A 19,907-nucleotide genomic window follows, 5' to 3' on the forward strand; every position below is an offset into this window, starting at 1 on the left:
TGTTTCCTACCCACTCAATCCCAGCACCTGAGCATAATGTCCATGCACCATGGTTTCTTTTTTAACACTTGAGTGAATGGAGTGGTGGTGTCTCCCTAACAGAGCCTGGATCTTACGACAAGGAAGATGATCCACGAGGGGCCTCTGACCTGGAGGATCAGCAAAGATAAGACCCTGGGTATGTGCCAGGGACTGGAAGTGGGAGGGCACCTGTGGTAAGTGTGCCGCTCTGATAGGGCAGTGGGAAGCTGAGGAGGCATACACAGTACAACTAGAATGTCAGCGTAGGACTCCTTGAGACAAAGCTGGCGTTACTGTATTCCTCCTGGGCCCCGGATGCTGATGAGAGGTGAGCGAGCTCAGGGATTGTCTTAATTCTTAGACCTCCAGGTGCTGTTACTCGAGGACCTGGTAGTGCTGCTGCAGAGACAAGAGGAGAAGCTGCTGCTCAAGTGCCACAGCAAGACAGCTGTGGGCTCCTCAGACAGCAAGCAGACCTTCAGCCCTGTGCTGAAGCTCAATGCCGTGCTCATCCGCTCTGTGGCCACAGGTACCCATGAGTCGATGAGCCAGCAGGCCTGGGGCTCTGTGGTGTATTCACTGTTCACTATCCATTGTGTGCTGGGTGATGTAGGCCCATACTGGGGCTTTACAAGACTTATGTCCTCCTGTGTTTCCTCCTGTGTTCCTATCTTGACCCAGTCTAAGCAGGAAGATTTGGTCCAAGATGGGCAGGCTAAGGGGTGGATAATGGATCAAGATGAAGATGCACAAGCTGAAATGGGGTTGAAGGACACTGATGGATGGGATGGGTGCACTGTCGGGGGCTGAGGATATCAAAGCAAGGTTCAGAGGAATTGGAGTAGATGTAAGGAACAGGACAGGTCTTGTTGCCAGAGTGCCTGGAACAGAGCAGTTTCAGAAGCAAGCACACCTAGCACAGAGCCAAGTCCAGGGGTTTGAGATGACAGTGCAAAGTATGATGTGACAAGAAAGGGTAGGATCCCACACTCCCTACGATCACCCTCATCTATGACACCTGACCTCAAGCAGATCAAAGGGATGGGGTAGACGTGAAAAGACTTGCTAAGCCCGAAGCACTGTGTACACATCAGCCACCAGCAAAGCAGGGGAGAAGTAAGAATGACCCTGACAGATGTCACTGGGGACCCAAAATTGCCTGCATCTTTTGTTGGTGGATCACAATTGATTCTGATGACCCATGCCAGTCTCAGTGTTTTCTTCAGGTTAGGGACCATGTCTGTCGTGCCCAGGGCACACTTTCTGGCTTTCTTTCTTTACCCAGATAAACGAGCCTTCTTCATCATCTGCACCTCCGAGCTGGGCCCTCCCCAGATCTATGAGCTGGTTGCATTGACATCATCAGACAAGAATATGTGAGAATTGATCGTGGGGTCCCATGTAACGTCAGTCCCCTGGGAACCAGAGTAGTGTATAGAAGGATTTGAGCAGTGAGACCAGGGCTGAGCCCAGAGCAGCTCCTGGGTGGAAGGCTAGGAAGAGAAGTCGGAAGCAACATAGCACGGAGCAGCAGAGGCCACCACTCTAGAACATAACCAGACTCTGGGACGAGCATACTAAGTCCATGTATGATTCAGGCCCTGTCTCCCCCCAGGCTGTCTATCTACCCCATGTTCTCAACATTGCCTGCCAGAGGTGGCATGACACAGTGGGCAGAGACAGGTTAAGTCAGATAGTTTCTTCCCCTTGGGGTTTTCAGGTACATGGTGTCATCTGAGGGGGAACTATATACAGAGACTATAACTTAGTGCATAGTATATAAGGTCTATGTTCGCATATATTATACTAATATATTAGTATATAGAGTATAGCTTAGTAAAGTGTTAATATGTAATAATTGGTAGGTATGAGTCATACAAACCCAAGGGAACAGCCAGTGAGAAATGTTGATGGAGGTGGAGGCCTAGCATAGGTTCCTTGAGATGGGGTTTAGAAAGGGCTTTGAAGGTTTTTGGCAGTGGGGTCCACAGAGGACACAGGTATGCCTGGCCTTGTTTTCACCACTAGTCCTGTGTTTGTGCCGAGTAACAGATGGATGGAGCTCTTAGAAGAGGCTGTGCAGAATGCCACCAAGCACCCTGGAGATGCCCCAGTACTCAACCATCCCTCACCACCAGGATCCCAGGAGCCAGCCTACCAGGGCTCCACCTCCAGCAGGTGTGGTGCTGAGCCCTCCAGTTCCCGGCGCTGCTCCCCCCACCCCCAATCCAACCTGCCTGTTTCCTGATGCTCCTCAGCCTCTCACCCTAGGGTAGACAGCCTCCCCAGGCAAAGGCCACTGGGAAACAGTGTCTCTGAGAGCCAAATAGAGGAACATGCCTCTGCTGTCTACCTGCTGTCCTCCCTGCTCTCCCCCACCACCTCTCATGGATACAATGCAGACTGCCTCTAAAGTAGGGTTGAGGTATAGAGTACAGCTAGAAAAGCGAGGCCAGCATTCATCTTCTGCATTGCCATTCTGCACAGCCCAGTCAGGTGGTGAGGCCCAGCACCTTCCCCCCTCACACCCTGTTCCTTCATTGCCTGTGAAAGATATAAGGGGGCCGGCTGGGAGTCATGACACCCTGACCAGGCTGGCAAAGCTAGAATCGCCACCAAGTGGTCCCGCTCTAACCTTGAGTGGGTTTCTTCCCTCAGGGTAGAGGTGAATGACTCGGAAGTGTATCCCACTGAAAGAGAACCCAAGAAGCCATCTGAAGGTAAGGCCTCTCTCCATCTTGTGGGAGACCAGGATAGTCCATTTCTTGTAGATAGGGTCAGATTGGGGTGTCCAGGCCAGAGGTATGAGGTCTGTGCTAAATGAGTTGAAGAGAACAGCAAGAGGGGAGTCTAGGGGGAGCGACTGATAGACAGCCTGAGCTTCTCCACTGTGCCTGTAGTAACAGGGTTAACAGACAATGCTCTGCATGGTTCAGCTAGATTGCTGTCAGAGAGCAAGAAGTGCAGGGTGCTCCAGGAGTTAGGGCTAAGACGTAATTTCTGGGATGGGATGTTTGCAGGAAGTTCCCTGTGAGGTTTGTCTGGGGCTTTTTTTTGTTTTCATTATTATTGTTTTGGTAAATTAGGATCTTGAGTTTGGAGAAAAATGTTCCCTGCATACGTTACTCTTTCATTTCTTCCCACTTAGATTGTTTTCCTCTGAGTCTCACGAGTCCTTCATAGCTTCATTCAGTTGCTGTTGTTATTTTTGTTGTTTGTGTCAATTACAGTATAACCAGCCTCTAATGCTCAGACCCTGACCTAGTTTCTTTTTCCCATAATACTCAGCACCTCCTAACAAATGCCTGACTTCCTAGTTTACTTTTATGCCCTATGTCCCTCCACTAAGACCATAGGTTCCACCCCCAGGCACAAGTCTTTGTCTAGTGGTGTGTGTCGGGAGTCGGTTTCGTGAGGTGCTCCGTGAATTCCCATAGAGCTTGTCAGCCAGTGCTCCCAAGCCCTGGGTCTGCAGCCGGACATAGCTCACCTCTTACATCTCCTCCGCCATGCCCTAACACACTCATCCAAAACAGGCCCCGGGCCCGAGCAGAGAGGTCAAGACAAGCAGCTGCTAGCACAAGAGGGGCCTGAGCAGGAGGAGGATGCAGAGGAGCTGAGGGCCCTGCCTTGCCCTCCTCCCTCCCTGGATGGAGAAAACAGAGGCATCAGGACAAGGGACCCTGTCCTTCTGGCCCTCACAGGCCCTCTGCTCATGGAGGGACTTGCTGATGCTGCCCTGGAAGATGGTGAGTGCTTCAAAGACACTGTCATTGGCCCTATGACCCAGTAACATAGACAGTGTGAATCTCACCTTCACCTGCTCAGAGTTCCCTACTAGCTATGCTTGAGGGAAGCTGGATGCAGAAATACCAGCTAGTCGTCAGATCCCACCAGCTCCACCCTCCCTCAGGTTGCAGCAGACTGTGTTGGTGCAGGAGCAATGATACCCTCATCTCCCTGAGCTTTCCTTTAGTAGCCTCTGTGCAGTCCTTCCCTGAGGAGGCCTCTGTCTTTCCTGCAGTGGAGAACTTGCGGCACCTTATCCTGTGGAGCCTGCTGCCTGGTCACACTGTGAAGACTCAGGCTGCTGGCGAGCCTGAAGATGACCTTACACCCACCCCTTCTGTCGTCAGCATTACCTCTCACCCCTGGGACCCAGGATCCCCAGGGCAAGCTCCTGCTATAAGTGACAACACCCAATTTCCAAGGCCAGAGGGAAGCCAGCCAGAGGGCGAGGATGTTGCTCTCTGTTCTCTGGCACACTTGCCACCAAGGACCAGAAATTCTGGCATCTGGGACTCTCCTGAGCTGGATAGGAATCCAGCTGAAGAGGCTTCAAGCTCAGAACCAGCAGGAAGTTACAAAGTTGTAAGGAAAGGTAAACTATGTTTGTGTGTTCACTGTGCTCAGACTTTTGCTGGGGTAGAGGTGAGTGTTACAGGCAGACACTTGCTGCATCCTTCTCCTAGATACTGAGTGAACAAACTGGCATTGGGACCTGGGAGAAGATAGTGATATGAAGTCAGACAAGCAAGGTTCAAAGTCCTTCCGTCTGTGTGTCTTAGACAAATTTCAAATCATACCTCATTTTCCTTCTGTAACAGCTGACATTCCCTCCCTCAGCCAAGCACAGATCAACTTCCAAGTACAAGGTTTTTGCTATTCACTGATTGCCTAAAAAAAAAAGTGTCACTCTTCCCCAGAGACTCAGGCTTAGAATGATGAGTGCAAATCCTACAGTCTATTACTCCAGACAGTGGCTGAGCACAGAGGGGCTTAAGGCAAAGCTGGGGAGACTTTGGAAATGGGGATGGTCTGGGAGCAAGTGCACAGAGCAGTAAAGAGGATGCCCGAAGTTGGAGATACTATGGGCAGCTCTGTGACTAGGTTTGAATAGACCTGTAGGGCTGAGGGCAGGGTGTGGCAGACCCTGCAGCTTGAACTATGGGAGGCAGGAAGACTTGCCTGAGGAATGTGGCCAGAATAGTGAAGCCAGGCCTGGGCCACTGGAGGCCGAGAGGACTGTCTGGCAATGACTCCCTAGCAGTGCCTTGTGACGTTGCCCCGTTCTGTTGGCCAAAGGCTGCCTCTCCTGGGCTTCTGGGAACTGACCTGCTTCCGGTCTTCCAAGGTGACTTGGTGGAAAGTTCTCTGCAGCTCCTGGGACAGAGCCATGTATGATCTTGTACTCACTTTGTGCTTTCCTTCCTTTACTCTGTTCTCCCCTGCCACGTCCACTTGTTTCTCCCTCCCCTTCATGCTTTCTCTCCCTCTTTTTCCCTTGCCTTGTCTCTCAGTCTCTCTACTCCCTGGTGGTGGTGTCGGTGCAGCCAAGGTGGCGGGCAGCAATGTTACCCCTGCACTCCCAGAGAGTGGCCAGTCAGAATCTGAGCTATCTGAAGTGGAAGGCGGAGCACAGGCTACGGGTAATCAACTTCTCCTTGGAGGCAAGGCCAGGCCAGGCGGGAGCAGGGGTCCGATGGGCTGGTACTGGGCCCTTGCTGTCAGAGCTGTGTGTGTTTCCTGAGCTGCCTGAGATGGGTGGGAAGTAGTGTCACAGTAGCCCAGACAAGAGGACCTGGACCTCCTGCTTTAAGCAGCCACTCCCTGGGACATGTAGAGCCCATTTCAGAGCTTAAGCAGCCTATGCTTCGGTGAGGAAGAAGGCAAGAAAGTGGCCAGCGCCCTCACTCCAGTGCACTTACCCACCATCCCGAGCAGCTGCTTCCCCAGCCCTGTGGTGGGAAAGGTTTGCATGGCTTTGCAGGTTCCTTCATGTTTCTCCATGTGGGGCCTCCAGTGACCCGTTACATATTTCTGCTGGTGATCTCTGACCTCCCCTGATCAGGAGATGCTTCTAGGAGCTGGTGGCATGTAGGGCAGTGTCGACATGCATCAGTAGGGTGTGAACTGAGGTACTTGAAGTACTGTTGCCTACTGCTCTCCAGAGGGGCCTCAAACCCTGCCCCTTCCTCCCTCCCTTCCTTCCCTCCATCACTGAGCATCCTCCCCTGGCCGCCGGCCACTGAGGACAGTTGCCATCAGAAGAGAAAAGGGCCTCTAGGAGAATGGTAGGCAGCACACATGGCCCTGGACGCACTAGGCTGTCTGTAGATGTCTCCTTGGCCTTTTCTGTCACAGGGTCCACTGGGGGCATGGGAGACTTCATCAAGCAGCTCTGCTTGCCTCCTGATTTCTTTTTCTTGCCATTGGGACAGGGAACTGTTTCTATGTCAGCATGCCAGCAGAACCTCTGGACTCTAGCACTGAGCCTCCTGGGACACCCCCAAGTCTCTCGCAGTGTCACAGCCTCCCTGCATGGCCAACAGAGCCTCCGCAACACAGGGGAGTCACTGGGGGTCAGCGTTCCAGCCTGGTCCTCAGGGATATGGGTGTGATCTTCCACACCATCGAGCAACTGACCGTCAAGCTTCACAGACTCAAGGTGAGGGGTGCAGCCTTGGGGCAGGAAGCCGTCCATCCAGTACCCGGGACAGTTCCCCGAGAGGGAAACTGATAGAAATTTGAGACGAGGGCCTCACACAAGCTAGACAAACATTAAGCTCCATCCCCAACTCAGGAAGTATATCTCTTCAACTGGAGTCCTATGCTACCCTGCGTACCCTCCCGCACCCTCTGAGCCTTAGCACAGGGAAGACACCTCCTTCAACTCTTGTAGGACATGGAGCTGGCCCACAGAGAGCTGCTCAACTCCCTTGGAGGAGAGTCGTCTGGTGGAACCACTCCTGTGGGAAGTTTTCACACAGAGGCAGCCAGATGGACAGACTACTCCCTCTCTCCTCCAGCCAAGGAAGCCCTGACCTCTGACCCCCAAAACAATCAGGAGCAGGGGTCCTACCCTGAAGAAGGTGAGTGAAGCCAACCCCTGCATGTGCTGCCTGAGGGAATGCTGTGAACCAGGAGTAAGTGTGAGCAGGTAGTGGGCCGTGCTCCCATGACTCTTCCCTAAGAAAGAGCAAGCACATTCCCTCAGCTTCACAGAGAAAGTTTGCCAGGCACAGTGCTGTGCCTTTAATCCCAACACCCAGGAAACAGATGCAGCTGAATTTCTGTGAGTTGGAGGTATATAGTTCCAGGCCGGGAGGGGGGAGTCTGTCAGAGAACAACTTCAGTTGTCCGTTCTTGCCTTCCACCCTGAGGCAGCATCTATGTTCACCGCTAGATGAGCCAGGCTGGCCGGCCCACCCACCAGTTTGTTCTCCTGTGTCCTGTTTCTAGGTGTTCTGATTATCCATTGAACTCTCTCCAGCCCCAGAAAGTGATCTTTATAGGCAAGCTACACAGAGACTCCCCCCCAAATAGGGACTAGTAGTACAGAACCTCTTGCCTGCATGTAAGTCTGTATATCACATACATGCAGTACCAAAGGATGCCAGAAGAGGACTGAAACTGGAGTTATAGGTGGTTGTGAGCTGCCATGTGGGTGATGGGAATTGAACCTGGGCGCTCTGGGAGAGTAGAAAGTATTCTTAACCACTGAGCCATCTCTCAGCCCCCAGAACCTTCTATTTATGTTGGTTTGAGGAAGTAATGTACCAGGAAAGCCGCCTTACCTCTGCAGCAGGTTCTTAGTGGCTCAGACCTGGGTTATAAGGGCAAGGACCGAATTCAGAAAGCTAAAACGCCTAACCTGTCTTGGTTTTGGCGCCTGGAAAGAAATGCAGTCCCACAGGAAACAAGGCTTGGACTGACAAGATGGCTCACCAAGCCTGACCATCTGAGTTCGAGCCCCAGGATTCACATGGAAGGAGAGAACCGACTCCAACAAGTTGTCTAGCTTCCACACACTCTATTACATATAAGCTTTGTCACAGCTGGCACTCAAGAATCAGCCAGGGACATGAAAGAGAACCTCTCAAATGTAGCCAGCGTCTCACCCTCACCATCTTCCCACAGGCTCCGACACCCCCCTGGAAGACAGTGCCACAGACACAGCTTCGTCACCAGGACCATAGCCATCCAGACAACCAGAGTCTGGCCTGAGCCAGAGCGCCACATTAGGAGATCCGAGCCTCCCCGTGAAAGATACTGTGAGGCCTGGGAATCCCTCATGTTGCCTGGTCTGTTCCCACCAGACAGTCCAGTTTAGTGTCTCTTCCTCCTGTTAGCCCAAGTCTCCGTGGCTTTCGTCTCCTAAGCATGCTGACCACAATAGAAAGGCCTCCACCCCACATAGCCAGTGTGGGGTGTGCTATGTGCACAGTGCCCTTGAGGAGGCTTATGTATAAATGCACTTTCTTCCTCCTCTTCTTCCTAGGCCCCGAGACAGCTAGATGCCTGGCTCTCCTCTTTGCCCTTTAGTTTCCTATAAATATGTCTATTGTATGTGTATCTTTGCCATTGTAAATAACTTAGCCTTTTATTCTGTCCCTGGCATGTTCAACCAGTCACAGAGAGCCAGGCAGCAGCCCCGCACAGGGCCATGATTGTTTATGTCCCACTGGCAGGGAGGTCTCCCAGATTCCAGTGCTGTCAAGCTCCAGGGCCTGCCCACCTCTGAAGCCTAGGCCTTCTCAGTGTCAGGAAATGCTCCTGCAGGGAGTGTCTTACCCAGCCCTTCCCCACTTGCCCCATAGAAACAATACACCAGGTACGGATCTCAACACAGACTCTCAAGAGAGATGTGGAGTGGATTGCTGGAGTCCCTGAGTTAAGTCAGGGCCCTTCCTTCCCCAGGGGCCACAGCACCGTTGGCTCATCACCCTGTCCTCACGCCACTCCCTACAATGAACATACACACTGTGCTAGGTGTATATATACATATATATAAATATATATAATATATAAAATATAGATATGGAAATGACTGTTTTACTGTTAAAATAATGTATACTCTTATTTTCTTCCTTTCATGGTTAAGATTTTTTTAAAGAAAAGTTAAATATTCTTCCATTGTGGTTGTATGATTCTTAGCCTGATAGAGGGTGTGAGGCTGCCGGTGTGACCGGTCAAAAATGGGTAGAGGGAGACAAGAAAGCCCCTGCCACAGCCATCCTGCACCAGGTCTTTCCACCTGTCCCAAAGTGCCGGTGTGTAGACCTTCTCAGCAGAGGTTGGACAACTGGCTCTGGCCCAGAAAAGGACATTGTGGTTACGTCACACGAAGGAACAGGGCTGCTGTGACCTACTCTCAGATGCAAACCATGAAGAGGGTTACCACACTGCCCTCCTTCCCACAGACCAGGAAGAGCCATGGCAGCTGAGCCATGCCTTAGAGGACCTGGGACATAACTGGAAAAGCCATGGTGCACCTTAACACAGTGACTGAGACTCAGAGCAGCCGGAGAGATCCCCAGAGCCACTTGCCAGCCGGGGCTGGAGCTCTGGAAGGTAGAGGAGGGGCTAGAGATGAGGGAGAGTTACCTTGGTTGGAGATTCCCTGGAGGTTGGCATGGGCTCTCCAGAACCCTCAGCAGAGGCAGCCCTGCTCTGGATGTCCATGATTTCTAGTTGCTGACCTGCCTGCCGTGTGTACGTGTGTCTAAGGTTTGGCCTTTGTTATGCAAATTGGATACAGTACCCTCTCCAGAGTGCCCTCATCTTTTAAAGCAGAGCCCTGGCCTCTGGAAAACCAGACAAACACATGGAGATAGCATCAGAGAAGGCTGGGTTCCAAGCCCGCTCCCTCCGTCATTGTGCTAACCAACCCCCATCATCCTAGTGCTGTGCATGCTGACAGAGATGGCCCGGAGGATGCTGCTGGGACTCTCAGAGCAATGGCCCTAGCCAGGAGCTCAGCTCATCCCCCAATGGAACCATGGTGTGATTCAGGCCAACATTCGGCCCTGTCTAGCCAGGGAATATGAACAGACTTAAGAACCTAAACGTTCCAAACAGGTATGGAGTGATTTTCAAGGAACAGCACAGCAAGAGACTATGTTACTGGTCCAAGCTACCTCCCAGGGAGACAGGCTGCCTGTAGGAGACCTAGGTAGCTGCAGCCTCCTCCTCCCTGGCCTTGGCCTTCACAGGGTCCCTTGGCAACATCAGTTCTTGAATCATGACGTGTGTTGGACACTGTGGGTCAAAGCAGTTTTTCTGAAAGAAAAAAAAAAAGTTGCCAGGATAAAGATTTGTCTCCAGGAAAGAACAATGCCCGGGACAGTTTTAGGGCTGTTGAACGGGGGGGGGGGGGGGGGGGGGCAATCCCAGCACTGCTAATTGCAGGAAACAAACAAAGAACTGGGGCAAGGAGACCTACCGCCAAGGACAGCCACAGCAGACCCAGGGGGGCCTTGGGTGAAGTCTTGGGCTTGGAGACCTGAACCTGGTATTGCACAGCAGTGAGGAAGCCTTCCAGCCCCACCTCTGTGATTTGGTTTCCTAAGGGGAAGCACAGACAGTAGCATCTGACATCACTGGCAGCCTGCCTCCCCTCCACTTCCAAATTCAACAGGCAGAGCTGACTTTAACTAGCCCTCTTCTCACTACCCTTCACTTCCCTTTACCCTGCTGATGCCTCTCCCCCACCTAGCTATCTTATCCATGTCACTACTGCCCTGGATCACCTCCCTGACCCAGCACTTCTGCCCCAGCCCCAGCCCCAGCTCCATGGGTCTGACAAGATGGTGCTCAACTATTGGAGAATCAAGTCCATCCCATGGAGCTGGAGTGGCACCCCCTAGCAGGGTGGAGCCCAGGTCATCAGTCCCATGGTAAGGATAGGCAAGGCTAGCAAACATACGGAGGAGGTTGAGGTGCAAAAGGACCTTGTTCCCAGGCAAGAAGACCTTCCCATCTCGGTGTTCCACGGGCTCCAGGAGAGGGTTAACCATCTCTGTAGCTTCAACAACCAGCTGCTAAAGCAGAATACTAATTGCAGCAGAGGAGAGGGGAGCTGGTCAACGGGCCATTCATTCATTCATTCAACATACAGGCTTTGAGTGCTGGTTATAATTCAGGCTGTGTCCCAGGTGCTGGAGAAACAAAGATAAATAAGCCCATACCCTCAAAAAGTTCCCTGGTGTCGGGGAGCCAGAGAATTAAACAGGAATGTGATGTGGAGGGGGTCCTGAGAGCAGAGGATTGTGGGAGTGTAGACCTCAGAAGGCAGCCTGGGAGTGAAAAGTGAAGGCATACACTCAGGGAGGGTGGGTTCCCCAGGCAAGGAATGTGGCAGGTGCAAAGGCTCTGGGCCTTCAGTCCACACGGGACTGGGGTTTAATAAGGATCTGTAAGTCTCCCATAAAGAGAGTAGTCTGAAAACTGATGCCCCGATGAGAAGGGGCAGTCTGCTTAAGACAAAGGCAAAGACTGTGGCATGGGAATTAAAAAGCCATCCTCCTTCCATCTAACTTGCTTTTCTGCCAGAACTGGTCCTGGGTGCTAGGAAAGACCCCCAAAGGACAAGACTTTCAATTCCAGGAGCACATGACAAGGCCGTGGAGTCTCCTCATGGAGAGAACCACTCAGATGTAAGGAGAGAGTACTGGGAGCCAGAAGTAGGTGACCCAGGAAGACCTCCTAAGGAAGGGTGCTGAAAGGGGGGATCCAGCAGCAGGCAAGGGTCTGGAGGAGGAGGGGTCCTGTGTGGAGCAATGTGGTGACTGGAAGTGCCTTACAGAATGCCTAAGGGGCAAAAGCAGCCCGTCCCTGTGCAGATGCCAGGTGTTGGAGGGCTGGTGTTGAGCTGTGGGCCTTTGAGAGCACAGCCTCAGTTGGGCAGCAGGTCCCGAGTGGGGCTTCCCCTAGACAAGGAGGTAAAGGGACCTGCCGCATGGGAAGGGAAGGTGGCATTCTCAGTGTCACCTCCGCAGTAAGTGCAGGTTAGTAGCACTCTGGTGTAGCCTCAGCAGTGAGTGGGTGGCACATCCCAAGGTCCACTTACTTCTGACTCCAGGAGGATGCTGCGCTTCTCTTTGGCCCCCATCTTTGTCGCTTTTCCCTTGCTCATCTTCTGCTCAGGGATGGTTACCTCTGGGACCAGAAGAGGAGCCAGAATGCACAGAGCAGACCCCCTGACACCACCCAAAGTCCCCAGGGAAAGGGGCTTGGTAAGGCAGATTCCCCAAACTCTCAGATTTGGGGAAAACATGGGGACAGCTATAATGAGCTCCCGTCCAGCCGACAAGTCCCTTTTCTGAGGACAGCCATGGAGGTCTAGTCCTACAAGATAAGGTAGTGAGCCACAATGTGTAGGCCAAGGGGAGTGTCACTCATTGTAAACAAGGCCCAGGGAGAGTCTTGAAAGAACAGCTCCTGGCAGGCAGAACCAGGCTCCTACACCCTGCCCAAAGCTCTTCCTCCACGTGGGTGGGGAAGAGTCCCATAGGAGGTTCTCACACTTACTCCCCTTGCCTGCCTTTGCGGCATCTTCTTTCTTAGGGGTTCCTTGTGTGGGTGACTGCCCAGAGCCCAGCTTCTCTTCCTTCTTGACAACTTCCTATGATGGATGCAAGAAGGCATGATAATGGATATTCTGTCTCCCAGAGGGAAAATAGGTTTGGCCTGAGAGACACCTTCAAAGGCCATTCATTTGCCCTTCTTCCTACTGCCCTGTGTATATACACCTTAGAAACTCCTCCCCTGCCCATTCCAGACCCAAGGCTCCCTTTCCCCACACCTACCCCTGTCTTCTCCTTTTTCTTGCTTATGGTCTTAGGGGCTTTCAGTGACTGCATCTTTTCTTGCTTGTCCACCAAAGTGACATTGCTGATCCCCAACGTCTGAGACTTCTCACGTTCTGCTTTGGAGTCCCCGTATCGGGAGGAGGAAGGCTGTGCTTACAAATGGGAGGGTGTGGAGGAAGTAACTAGAGCCTTGCCCTTGCCTTTCCCCATTCCCCTTGCCTATCCATCAATTCAGGACAGAGTTGCTGTTGGCAAGAGAGAGCACAGAAATGGTAGAGAATGAGCTGGAGGCCCAGGCTCTCATAGAACAGGGAAATGGCTCACTTTGAATTTGGATTTAAATGTATTTATTTCTTCTTGTATTTATTGCAATACTGGGGATCAGACCCAGGGCCTTATGTGTGTTAGGTGAGTATTCTACTATTCTGTATCTCCAGCCCTTGGTTTTATTGGGCCAAGGTCTCACTCTGTAGCTCAGGCTGTCCTTGAACACGTGTTTCATCTGCCTCCTAGCTGACAAGGTTCGTATCATGCCCAGCCAGCAGATTTTGTTGAACTACGTGCTAGGCAGTATTCCAAATGTGTTATAGTAACTCATTTAATCATCTCAATTTTGTGATGAAAGTAACAGCTACCCTGCTTTAGTTGAGGAATGTGCAGCTCCAGGGTTAAGCAATGAGTTCATGATCAGAAGGAAACTGGTAATATGGCCTGGAGAATTTCCAGCCAGGTCTCAACAGCATCTTTTCTTTTAACTACACTCTAATTGTCAGAGTGGCTCTATAATTAGAGTTGGGTTTGGCAGACTCTAGGTCTGAAGAATCCAGAGGAGCAAGAGGATTTGGGAAATTTAAGAGTCCTGGGCAGCAAAGCAGTCAACCAGGAAAATGAACACAGCTGTCCTCACCGATCGAGACCGCTCCTGCGTTCCTTTCACCAGCAGCAGGCGCCGCCGCTCCACCACCTCCCTGTGGGTCAGCTCAAAGGGGCGCAGGACCTGAGGCAAGGCCAGCTTCCTGCATCAGACACCTGCATCAGATCCCCTGCCCCACCCAACGTGCCAACCCACCTCGGCCAGCTTCAGTGCTCCCTTGTCTTGAATGTGGTTGTGCGCTAGGGACAGCCAGAGGAGAGAGCGGTTCAGCCTCAAGCCCTAGAGAACAGAGTGACTTGTAAGCCAAGGACAAGCTGGCGACCCCACACAGGAAGCGCCCCACCGCACGCACATCCGCAATGTAGCCTGCGCCCACATCCCCGATGTGGTTGAATGCTAGGTTCAGTGAAACCAGGGTTCGGTTGCTGTTCTGCAGTGTGGACAGCGCCTGGCCCAGGAGCTGCGCCCCGTGGTCGTTGATGTTGTTGTTCCTCAGAGACAAGTGAACAATCCTGGAGCAGAGAGGGAGAACCTGTATTCCTAGGGCTCAGGGCCTCTTGGGGACGTGAGGGGTTCTAACTAGACTATGGATGGGGGGGGGGCAAGAATCAGAGATGCCTGGGATAAAGAAAGGTAAGGGCTAAAGGTAACTGGGAAGTGGGGGCAGGCCAAAAAGGGAAAGTGAAGTCAAGGAGACTCACGTGCTGTCCAGTCCCATCAGCTTACTAAAGGACTGCTCTGGTATTGGGTTCCCCTCCAGAGATACCTTCCTGAGAGGGAGAGGGATCTGAGATCCTGGAAACACCACTGAGGCCACACAAGTAGGAGGGAAATAGACTGAAGGATGGACATTCGGGGAGCATCTGAGCCTAAGGATAGCCCCCAATAGAAGAAATACATCTAGGACAATTCCCCAGGCTAAAGTTCCAGAAGCCGGACCTGCAGTATAGTGGTTTCTAAGACGGCCTTGACTGGGCCCTACTTCTAGGTACCCAGGCCATGCTGGGTAATCCTGTCTATTGTGATAGCTAGAACTAGTGACATTTGTCTGTGTAGGGGGCAGGGGGGAAGGGGTGGTGGTATTTTGGTTTGGTTTTTCTCTGTGTAGCCCTAGCTGTCCTAGACCAGGCTGACCTCAAACCCAGAAATCTGCTTGCCTCGGCCTCTCAGTCTGGGGATTTAAAGTCGTGCATGTGTATGCACTAGTGACACTCTCAGTGAACAGAATATGGCAAAATGATAGGCTGTCATTTCTGAGTTATGAGAACTGGTTTCCATCCTGGGTGCTCTCAGACATTCAGCTAGGTAATGGAAAGGCCCACTGGCACCACGTAAGCCAGCTGAGAAGCAGAGTCCCTGCCTCAGCTTCCCCTGAAAGGGCAACAGTCCCAAGCAGAGCTTTCCTGCAGCCTCAAGCCTGAGTCAGAGGCAACCAGCTACTCTGTTTCAGAGGATCTCAGGGGAACTCTCGAGGGGATGATGATGGTTGGTTGGTTGGTTGGTTGGTTGGTTGGTTGGTTGGTTGGTTGGTTTGGTTTCAAGACAGGATCTTACGCCAGCCTCAACACTTCCTGCCTCAGCCTTTTCTGCACTACATGTTTAGGCTCACGTGTGTGTTGTCATGCTCCACTCTCCTGGTTGTTTTAAGCTACTACATACTTTGTTACACAGCACCAAGGAAAAAAAAAAAGTCACCACAGGGCCCTCTATCAGGCAATAACGTCTCTCCAGTCCTAAGAAAATGGAACCAAGGGGCAGAAATTTCTCTATTCAAACATTTCCAGTGCTGTATAACTATTGCTCAGTCTTTTGGGCTGCCTTGTTTCGTATAAACAATTCAAGTCATCTTCTACTGCTGGGGCTCGTTCTTACATAATGAATTCACGCGGTTCCTTTTCTGCTAGCTTGTTCCCCACTCCTAAAGCTATGGCACTGCTGTCAAGGAATACGTATCCAATTCACAGGATGAAAGCCCACATGTATAGCCCAGAGAGGTACTTCTTGTGAAGCAAGAATTGGCTCTAGGATCCTGTGGGAGTCTGAAAAGGGGCAGACAGCGAAGCTGGCTTTGTCCTCTGTATAGCAAACTGTAACTGGCTACTTTTTGTTTGATTGATTGGTTTGTTGTTTGGGTTTTTTTTCTCGAGCGTGTGTGTGTGTGTGTGTGTGTGTGTGTGTGTGTGTGTGTGTGTGTGTTTATACACATGCATACGCACACGTTTTACAAGAGAGTTTCTCTTTGTAGCCCTAGCCGTCCGTGGCTGTCCTGGAACTCACTCTGTAGGCCAGGCTGGGCTCAAACTCAGGGATCCTTCTGTTCTACTCTCAAATGCTGGGATTAAAGGTGTGGGCCACCACTGCCCAGCTGTAGTGTTGTAGTCAGCTACCTTAACCTGTCTCTGCCTCCCACCCATCCCTGTGATTCCTACAGAGAAGAGAGGATGGGACCTCAAAGGCTCTATGGATACCGTGTGGACTAAAACATTGGTTTCTCAGGTGGGAATCCTGCACCTAACAGACATGGGCTGAGCCCCATTGCCACAACTGCAGGCAACTGCTTCCCCCTCACACACCCCAGCCAGGCCCCTTAGGCACTTAGGCACTTAGGCACTGGGGTCCGACCACAACTGACCTGAGTGTGGAGGAACAAAGAGGCAAAAGGGCGATGAAAGTGGTCAGGGTCTTATCCGTCAGCCCCACCTTCCACAAGCTGGTATTAGAAACAGAAACAGCTGGACGCCATGTCCCACAGGAAGCCCCTTCCCACAGTCCCCCAGACACACCCTCCGTCCGCAGCAGAGCCCACTGCTGTCTCTTTTCAAGGCAGCCAGAGGCTGACCTCCCACAATGCCTCTCACTTGATGGCCTGCAGCTGGCTGAGGGAGGGCAGACATTTGGAGAAAATACCCAGAATCCGATCTTCAACTTTCCAGCCTGAGGAGAAAAAGGCCAAAGTCATCTCAGGCCCGGAAGGAGCCTGGCATGAATTGTGAGCCCGTGAGGGGCGGTGATGCGCTGGCGTAATGAGTGGCGAGGGGGTGGGGGTGGGGGGCGGGGCGCGACGGATCAGATCATCACCTCGAATGTAGATCTCCTTCACGGCCTTGCTGTCCTCCTGCTCCAGCTCCACTTGAATAGTGGGCCGAAAAAACACATACTTGCTCTCCAGGCTGCTCTGGCTGCAGGATGCCGACGGTCTCTGGTCATCTAGAAAACAGAGAGAAACATGAGAGCACCTGCGGCTTCAGTGTGCCCCGCCCAGTGAGGAGGTTTGAGTGGGCTGTGGCTCACCTAGGACAGGTTTTTCTGACGTGGAGGCGGAAGGGACAGAGCTCTGTTGGACCCGTGGCCGGGTGACAACTTTGGGAAAGTCCACGTAGCCTGACCGTGTGCAGAGCTCAGCGAAGTCTGTCTCCAGGACCCCCGTGCACTGGTACTCCTCTGCAGGGTAGCAGGAAAGTGGGTCCCCGCCTGCAGCGCAGCGGTCACCTCCACCCTCACAGCAGCCCCAAGTGGAAGCTGCTTTGCTAAGACCAAAGCTGAAAATGCTGAAGGAGAGCAAGGGCTCACAGAAAGGGATCTATACCTACCTAGCCGGGTCGCTGACCTGTTTGACACTTCATTATACATATAGTACTTGCTAGTCAGTGTCCTGACAGTTGTAAAAGTTTCTCATTGTCTTGATAAGTTCTGTTAAGTCAGTCAAACCCACCACCTACCATCCTGAGACTGCAATAAGATTGCAAACCTGGTGTCTGACACCCTCAAGGGCCCCCTGCTCTTTCCAGTTTTCACCATGGTAGCCTAGGAAGGGTTCCTGGAAATGGGGAGTCCCTGTCAAAGCTCCACAACGGTCCCCAGGTGTCAGTTGTGCCTGGCCTTCTACCATAAGTTTGTGTAATAAGGGAGCCGGGCCCCAGGTCACCAAGAGCCGCATGACACAGAAAGCCTGAGAACTCTTTGGGGAAAAGGCAAGAGGCACTTGGCTCCTGTGGCCAGCTGTCAGTGGAAACTCAAGACACATGGGAAATGGTCAACCATTTAGTCAGATCTACTCACTTAACACTTAGAAGGAGACTCGTGGAGGGTGGGTGGCCTCTGCAGCGCCCTGTGTATGCTCAGGCTGGCTCTTCTCAACTGGATGCACCCTTCACCCTTCTCAGCATCACTCACCTCTCAGGAGCAGAGCCCCTCAAACTTTAACATCCATGGGAACCCCTGAAGAGTAGGCTCTCACAGTGGTTTTATTCCTACAAGACTGTCTCAAAGGAACTTATTTTTGTCCTCAGACCCATGCTAAATGGCCCCAACCCACAGTTTGAGAAACTAGTCACCAGGACATACAATGGCAACTGTACAAGTCTCTGTGACCTCCACATTGCCCATACCCAGGGTCCCTGTGCAGTGGTCACTTGAGTTCTGGTCCCTGCATCTGCCAAAGCTGCTCGGGCCGGCCATCCTTGCTAGAGCCTTCTGCTTTGTGTTTCTTCAGTCAGAGTTCTGACCCATCTTAGAGAGTCTCAGGTTTGAACATCCCAGCACCCTGGAAGTTCCCAAAGTAGTCACCCTGCCACTTCTCATTCCTGCTGAGCCTCGAACCTGAAGGCCCGCCACTGGACGGCCCTTCTCCCAGCTTTCTTCCCACATCTCCACCCAGCTAGCATCCCAGGCTAGAAACCTGGGACTCGGTCATGCAGTGCAGGGTGACTCTCCATCCCCCTCATCCTTCACCAACTCCATCTCCCAGGAGCCTAACACACCCTCTCAAACCTTCACTGTCCTGTGCCGATGATCACCGTCCCTGGACTGGGCTACTCAGAGTCACACTCACCTTTCTGCTGCCCCTATCTCTGTTTCCCATCTCCTCCATGCACAGCCAGCGTTTCTTTTTCTCTTTTACTCCCTTGGGTCACACTGTCTTGATGTATTGTTCTATAAGGAACTTAGTGCCTCCTGCCTCAGTACCCCGAGTGCTGGGATCACAAGTATGTGTGTGGGCTTTCTGTGCCCAGCAAACCCTGGCCTATCTGTCTTCCCTATGAAAGATGCTTTTTCTCCAGTTCCTTATACCCTGCCTATCCCTGGGCACTAGCGCTGACAGGAAAACAGCACCTGGCAAAAGGCAGACCGGCAGCATCTTTTCCCAGTGTTTTATTTCCATTGCAAGGAAAACGGGGTCCTGACCCTCTTTAATAACAAAAGCATCGAATTTGTATCAAGATGCCTTCTGATACATTCCCTTTTGTGCTTAATTGGTTCAAACTGAGTTCTGTCCCTTGCAACATGAGAAGCAATGGTCCTGTTAATCCAACTTTAATAGTTTTCTTTAAGCGTGCCAAAGCACAACTGTGACCATGGCCACAGAGAAGACACTCAAAAGTAACTGTTGTCTAAATGAATATCCATAGAGCTGTGTTCCTAAACCTTCCCACAGCCCCACGGGATCTTCTCACCACTGCCTCAGCCTTCTTTGACCTATCTTGTCACATCTTACAGTGCACGTCAGCTTCCCCAGGCAATGTGTACTCTTTAAGACCAACCCCTGAGGAGGTGGGATGTGCTGATCCACATTTGATCTCGGAGGAGATAGGTAGACCTCTGAGTTCGGGGTCAGCCTAGTCTGTAGAGCAAGTTGCTGACCAGTTTTAATTTTAAAAAAGAAAAAAAAAGAAAACGTCAAGTCCAATTAATCCAGCCCTGCCCCGCCAGCATACCCGGATTTTTTGGCTCGTCCTCTCCCACCGGGGGCAGGGTGCTTGCTGTCTTATCTTTAGCAGCCCGATCCCCCTTCTTGGTTACTGCTCCGGATGACTTCTGGGCCCCAGGACGCGGAGTCCTGGGTGAGGTCCCTGTAGTGCTTGGCTCACTTGACATAGGGGTGCTTTTGGACCCCTCGAGTGAGAGGCAAGATGAAACGGGACTCTGTGGGCCTCACCCCTAGGATCTCCACTCAGCCAAGCGACTCCGCGACTGCCCTCTCCAGGGCAACCCAGCCTGATTGGGTGGGGCTGTGGCCGGAGCAACGGGCAAAGAGTGCACGTGGAGGCCCCTGACTCTGCCAGAGCCAGAGCCAGTGGGCGTGGCTAGGCGTAGGGCATAGATGCGTGGAATCTAGGGCAGTGCAGCTAGGGCCCTAATGGTCTGTACTCTCTGTACTCGCAGAGGAGGTTGTGGGGGGAGAGGACAACGCACTGAGCTAGAAGGTTGTAGGGGAGAGAGAGTGCCTTGTGAAGGGCCCAAGTGGTAAGGGCTCGGGCTATGCTGAGTTCTTTGCCAGCTCTCCTCAGCTCCCTGGAGGTCTGGAGGCTTGTCTGCTGGTTTGATCTAGGAGGTCCCATCTTTACCATTTCGCCATCCCGGGCCCCTTTGAGTTGCTTGGCTCCTCATTCAGTACCACAGCAGCACGGATGCTGCTCTCT

The 19,907-nt window shown here is 52.2% G+C and overlaps 2 protein-coding genes across 24 annotated transcripts in view; one reads left to right on the forward strand and one right to left on the reverse strand.

Moving 5' to 3' along the window:
* The window catches only part of Arhgef11 (Rho guanine nucleotide exchange factor (GEF) 11), a 120,492-nt gene extending 111,555 nt beyond the window's left edge, over positions 1-8,937 (forward strand). For 16 of the 20 annotated variants that reach the window (XM_006501264.2, XM_006501267.2, XM_006501265.2 and 13 more), the window contains 11 exons: positions 103-178; positions 383-550; positions 1,307-1,397; positions 2,074-2,199; positions 2,680-2,741; positions 3,558-3,770; positions 4,046-4,402; positions 5,322-5,450; positions 6,243-6,469; positions 6,704-6,893; positions 7,942-8,932. In XM_006501264.2, coding sequence (XP_006501327.1) covers positions 103-178; positions 383-550; positions 1,307-1,397; positions 2,074-2,199; positions 2,680-2,741; positions 3,558-3,770; positions 4,046-4,402; positions 5,322-5,450; positions 6,243-6,469; positions 6,704-6,893; positions 7,942-8,000 — 1,698 coding nt within the window. In that variant the 3' untranslated portion in view covers positions 8,001-8,932. Of the gene's footprint in view, positions 1-102; positions 179-382; positions 551-1,306; positions 1,398-2,073; positions 2,200-2,679; positions 2,742-3,557; positions 3,771-4,045; positions 4,403-5,321; positions 5,451-6,242; positions 6,470-6,703; positions 6,894-7,941 lie in introns of all 20 variants that reach the window. The other 4 variants (NM_001003912.2, NM_001360197.1, NM_001360195.1 and 1 more) reach the window with 2 other exon arrangements.
* Positions 7,821-19,521, reverse strand: Lrrc71 (leucine rich repeat containing 71). Of its 4 annotated transcripts, none has more exons than NM_028971.1 (15): positions 19,203-19,521; positions 16,780-16,929; positions 16,567-16,695; positions 16,347-16,422; positions 16,121-16,198; positions 14,190-14,258; positions 13,841-14,000; positions 13,684-13,767; positions 13,522-13,611; positions 12,612-12,761; positions 12,334-12,427; positions 11,873-11,961; positions 10,730-10,844; positions 10,247-10,368; positions 7,821-10,083 (listed from the first exon to the last, which is right to left on the reverse strand). In NM_028971.1, exons 1-15 carry the CDS (start codon positions 19,360-19,362, stop codon positions 9,973-9,975), a joined length of 1,677 nt encoding a protein of 558 aa, NP_083247.1. In that variant the 5' UTR covers positions 19,363-19,521; the 3' UTR covers positions 7,821-9,972. The 4 variants fall into 4 exon arrangements, with proteins under 4 accessions (NP_083247.1, XP_006502270.1, XP_017175266.1 ...); XM_006502207.3 differs by having other exon boundaries at positions 9,869-10,083; positions 10,730-10,841; XM_017319777.2 differs by lacking the exons at positions 16,121-16,198; positions 16,347-16,422; positions 16,567-16,695; positions 16,780-16,929; positions 19,203-19,521 and adding an exon at positions 10,920-10,961 and having other exon boundaries at positions 9,869-10,083; positions 14,190-15,763.
* Between the last annotated feature and the right edge of the window lie 386 nt (positions 19,522-19,907).

Source organism: Mus musculus, chromosome 3, assembly GCF_000001635.26.
Source record: "Mus musculus strain C57BL/6J chromosome 3, GRCm38.p6 C57BL/6J".
NCBI lineage: Eukaryota > Metazoa > Chordata > Mammalia > Rodentia > Muridae > Mus > Mus musculus.

Bases quoted from the DNA above. Each gene is read 5' to 3' on its own strand.
- Lrrc71 (NM_028971.1), bottom strand. From the start codon at position 19,362: ATGTCAAGTGAGCCAAGCACTACAGGGACCTCACCCAGGACTCCGCGT. The intron at 16,423-16,566 runs GTGATGATCTGA...TTTTCTCCTCAG, and splicing joins GAAGGAGATCTACATTCGAG to GCTGGAAAGTTGAAGATCGG. The intron at 10,369-10,729 runs GTATGTTTGCTA...GCTTCCCCTTAG, and splicing joins TTTGCACCTCAACCTCCTCC to GAAACCAAATCACAGAGGTG.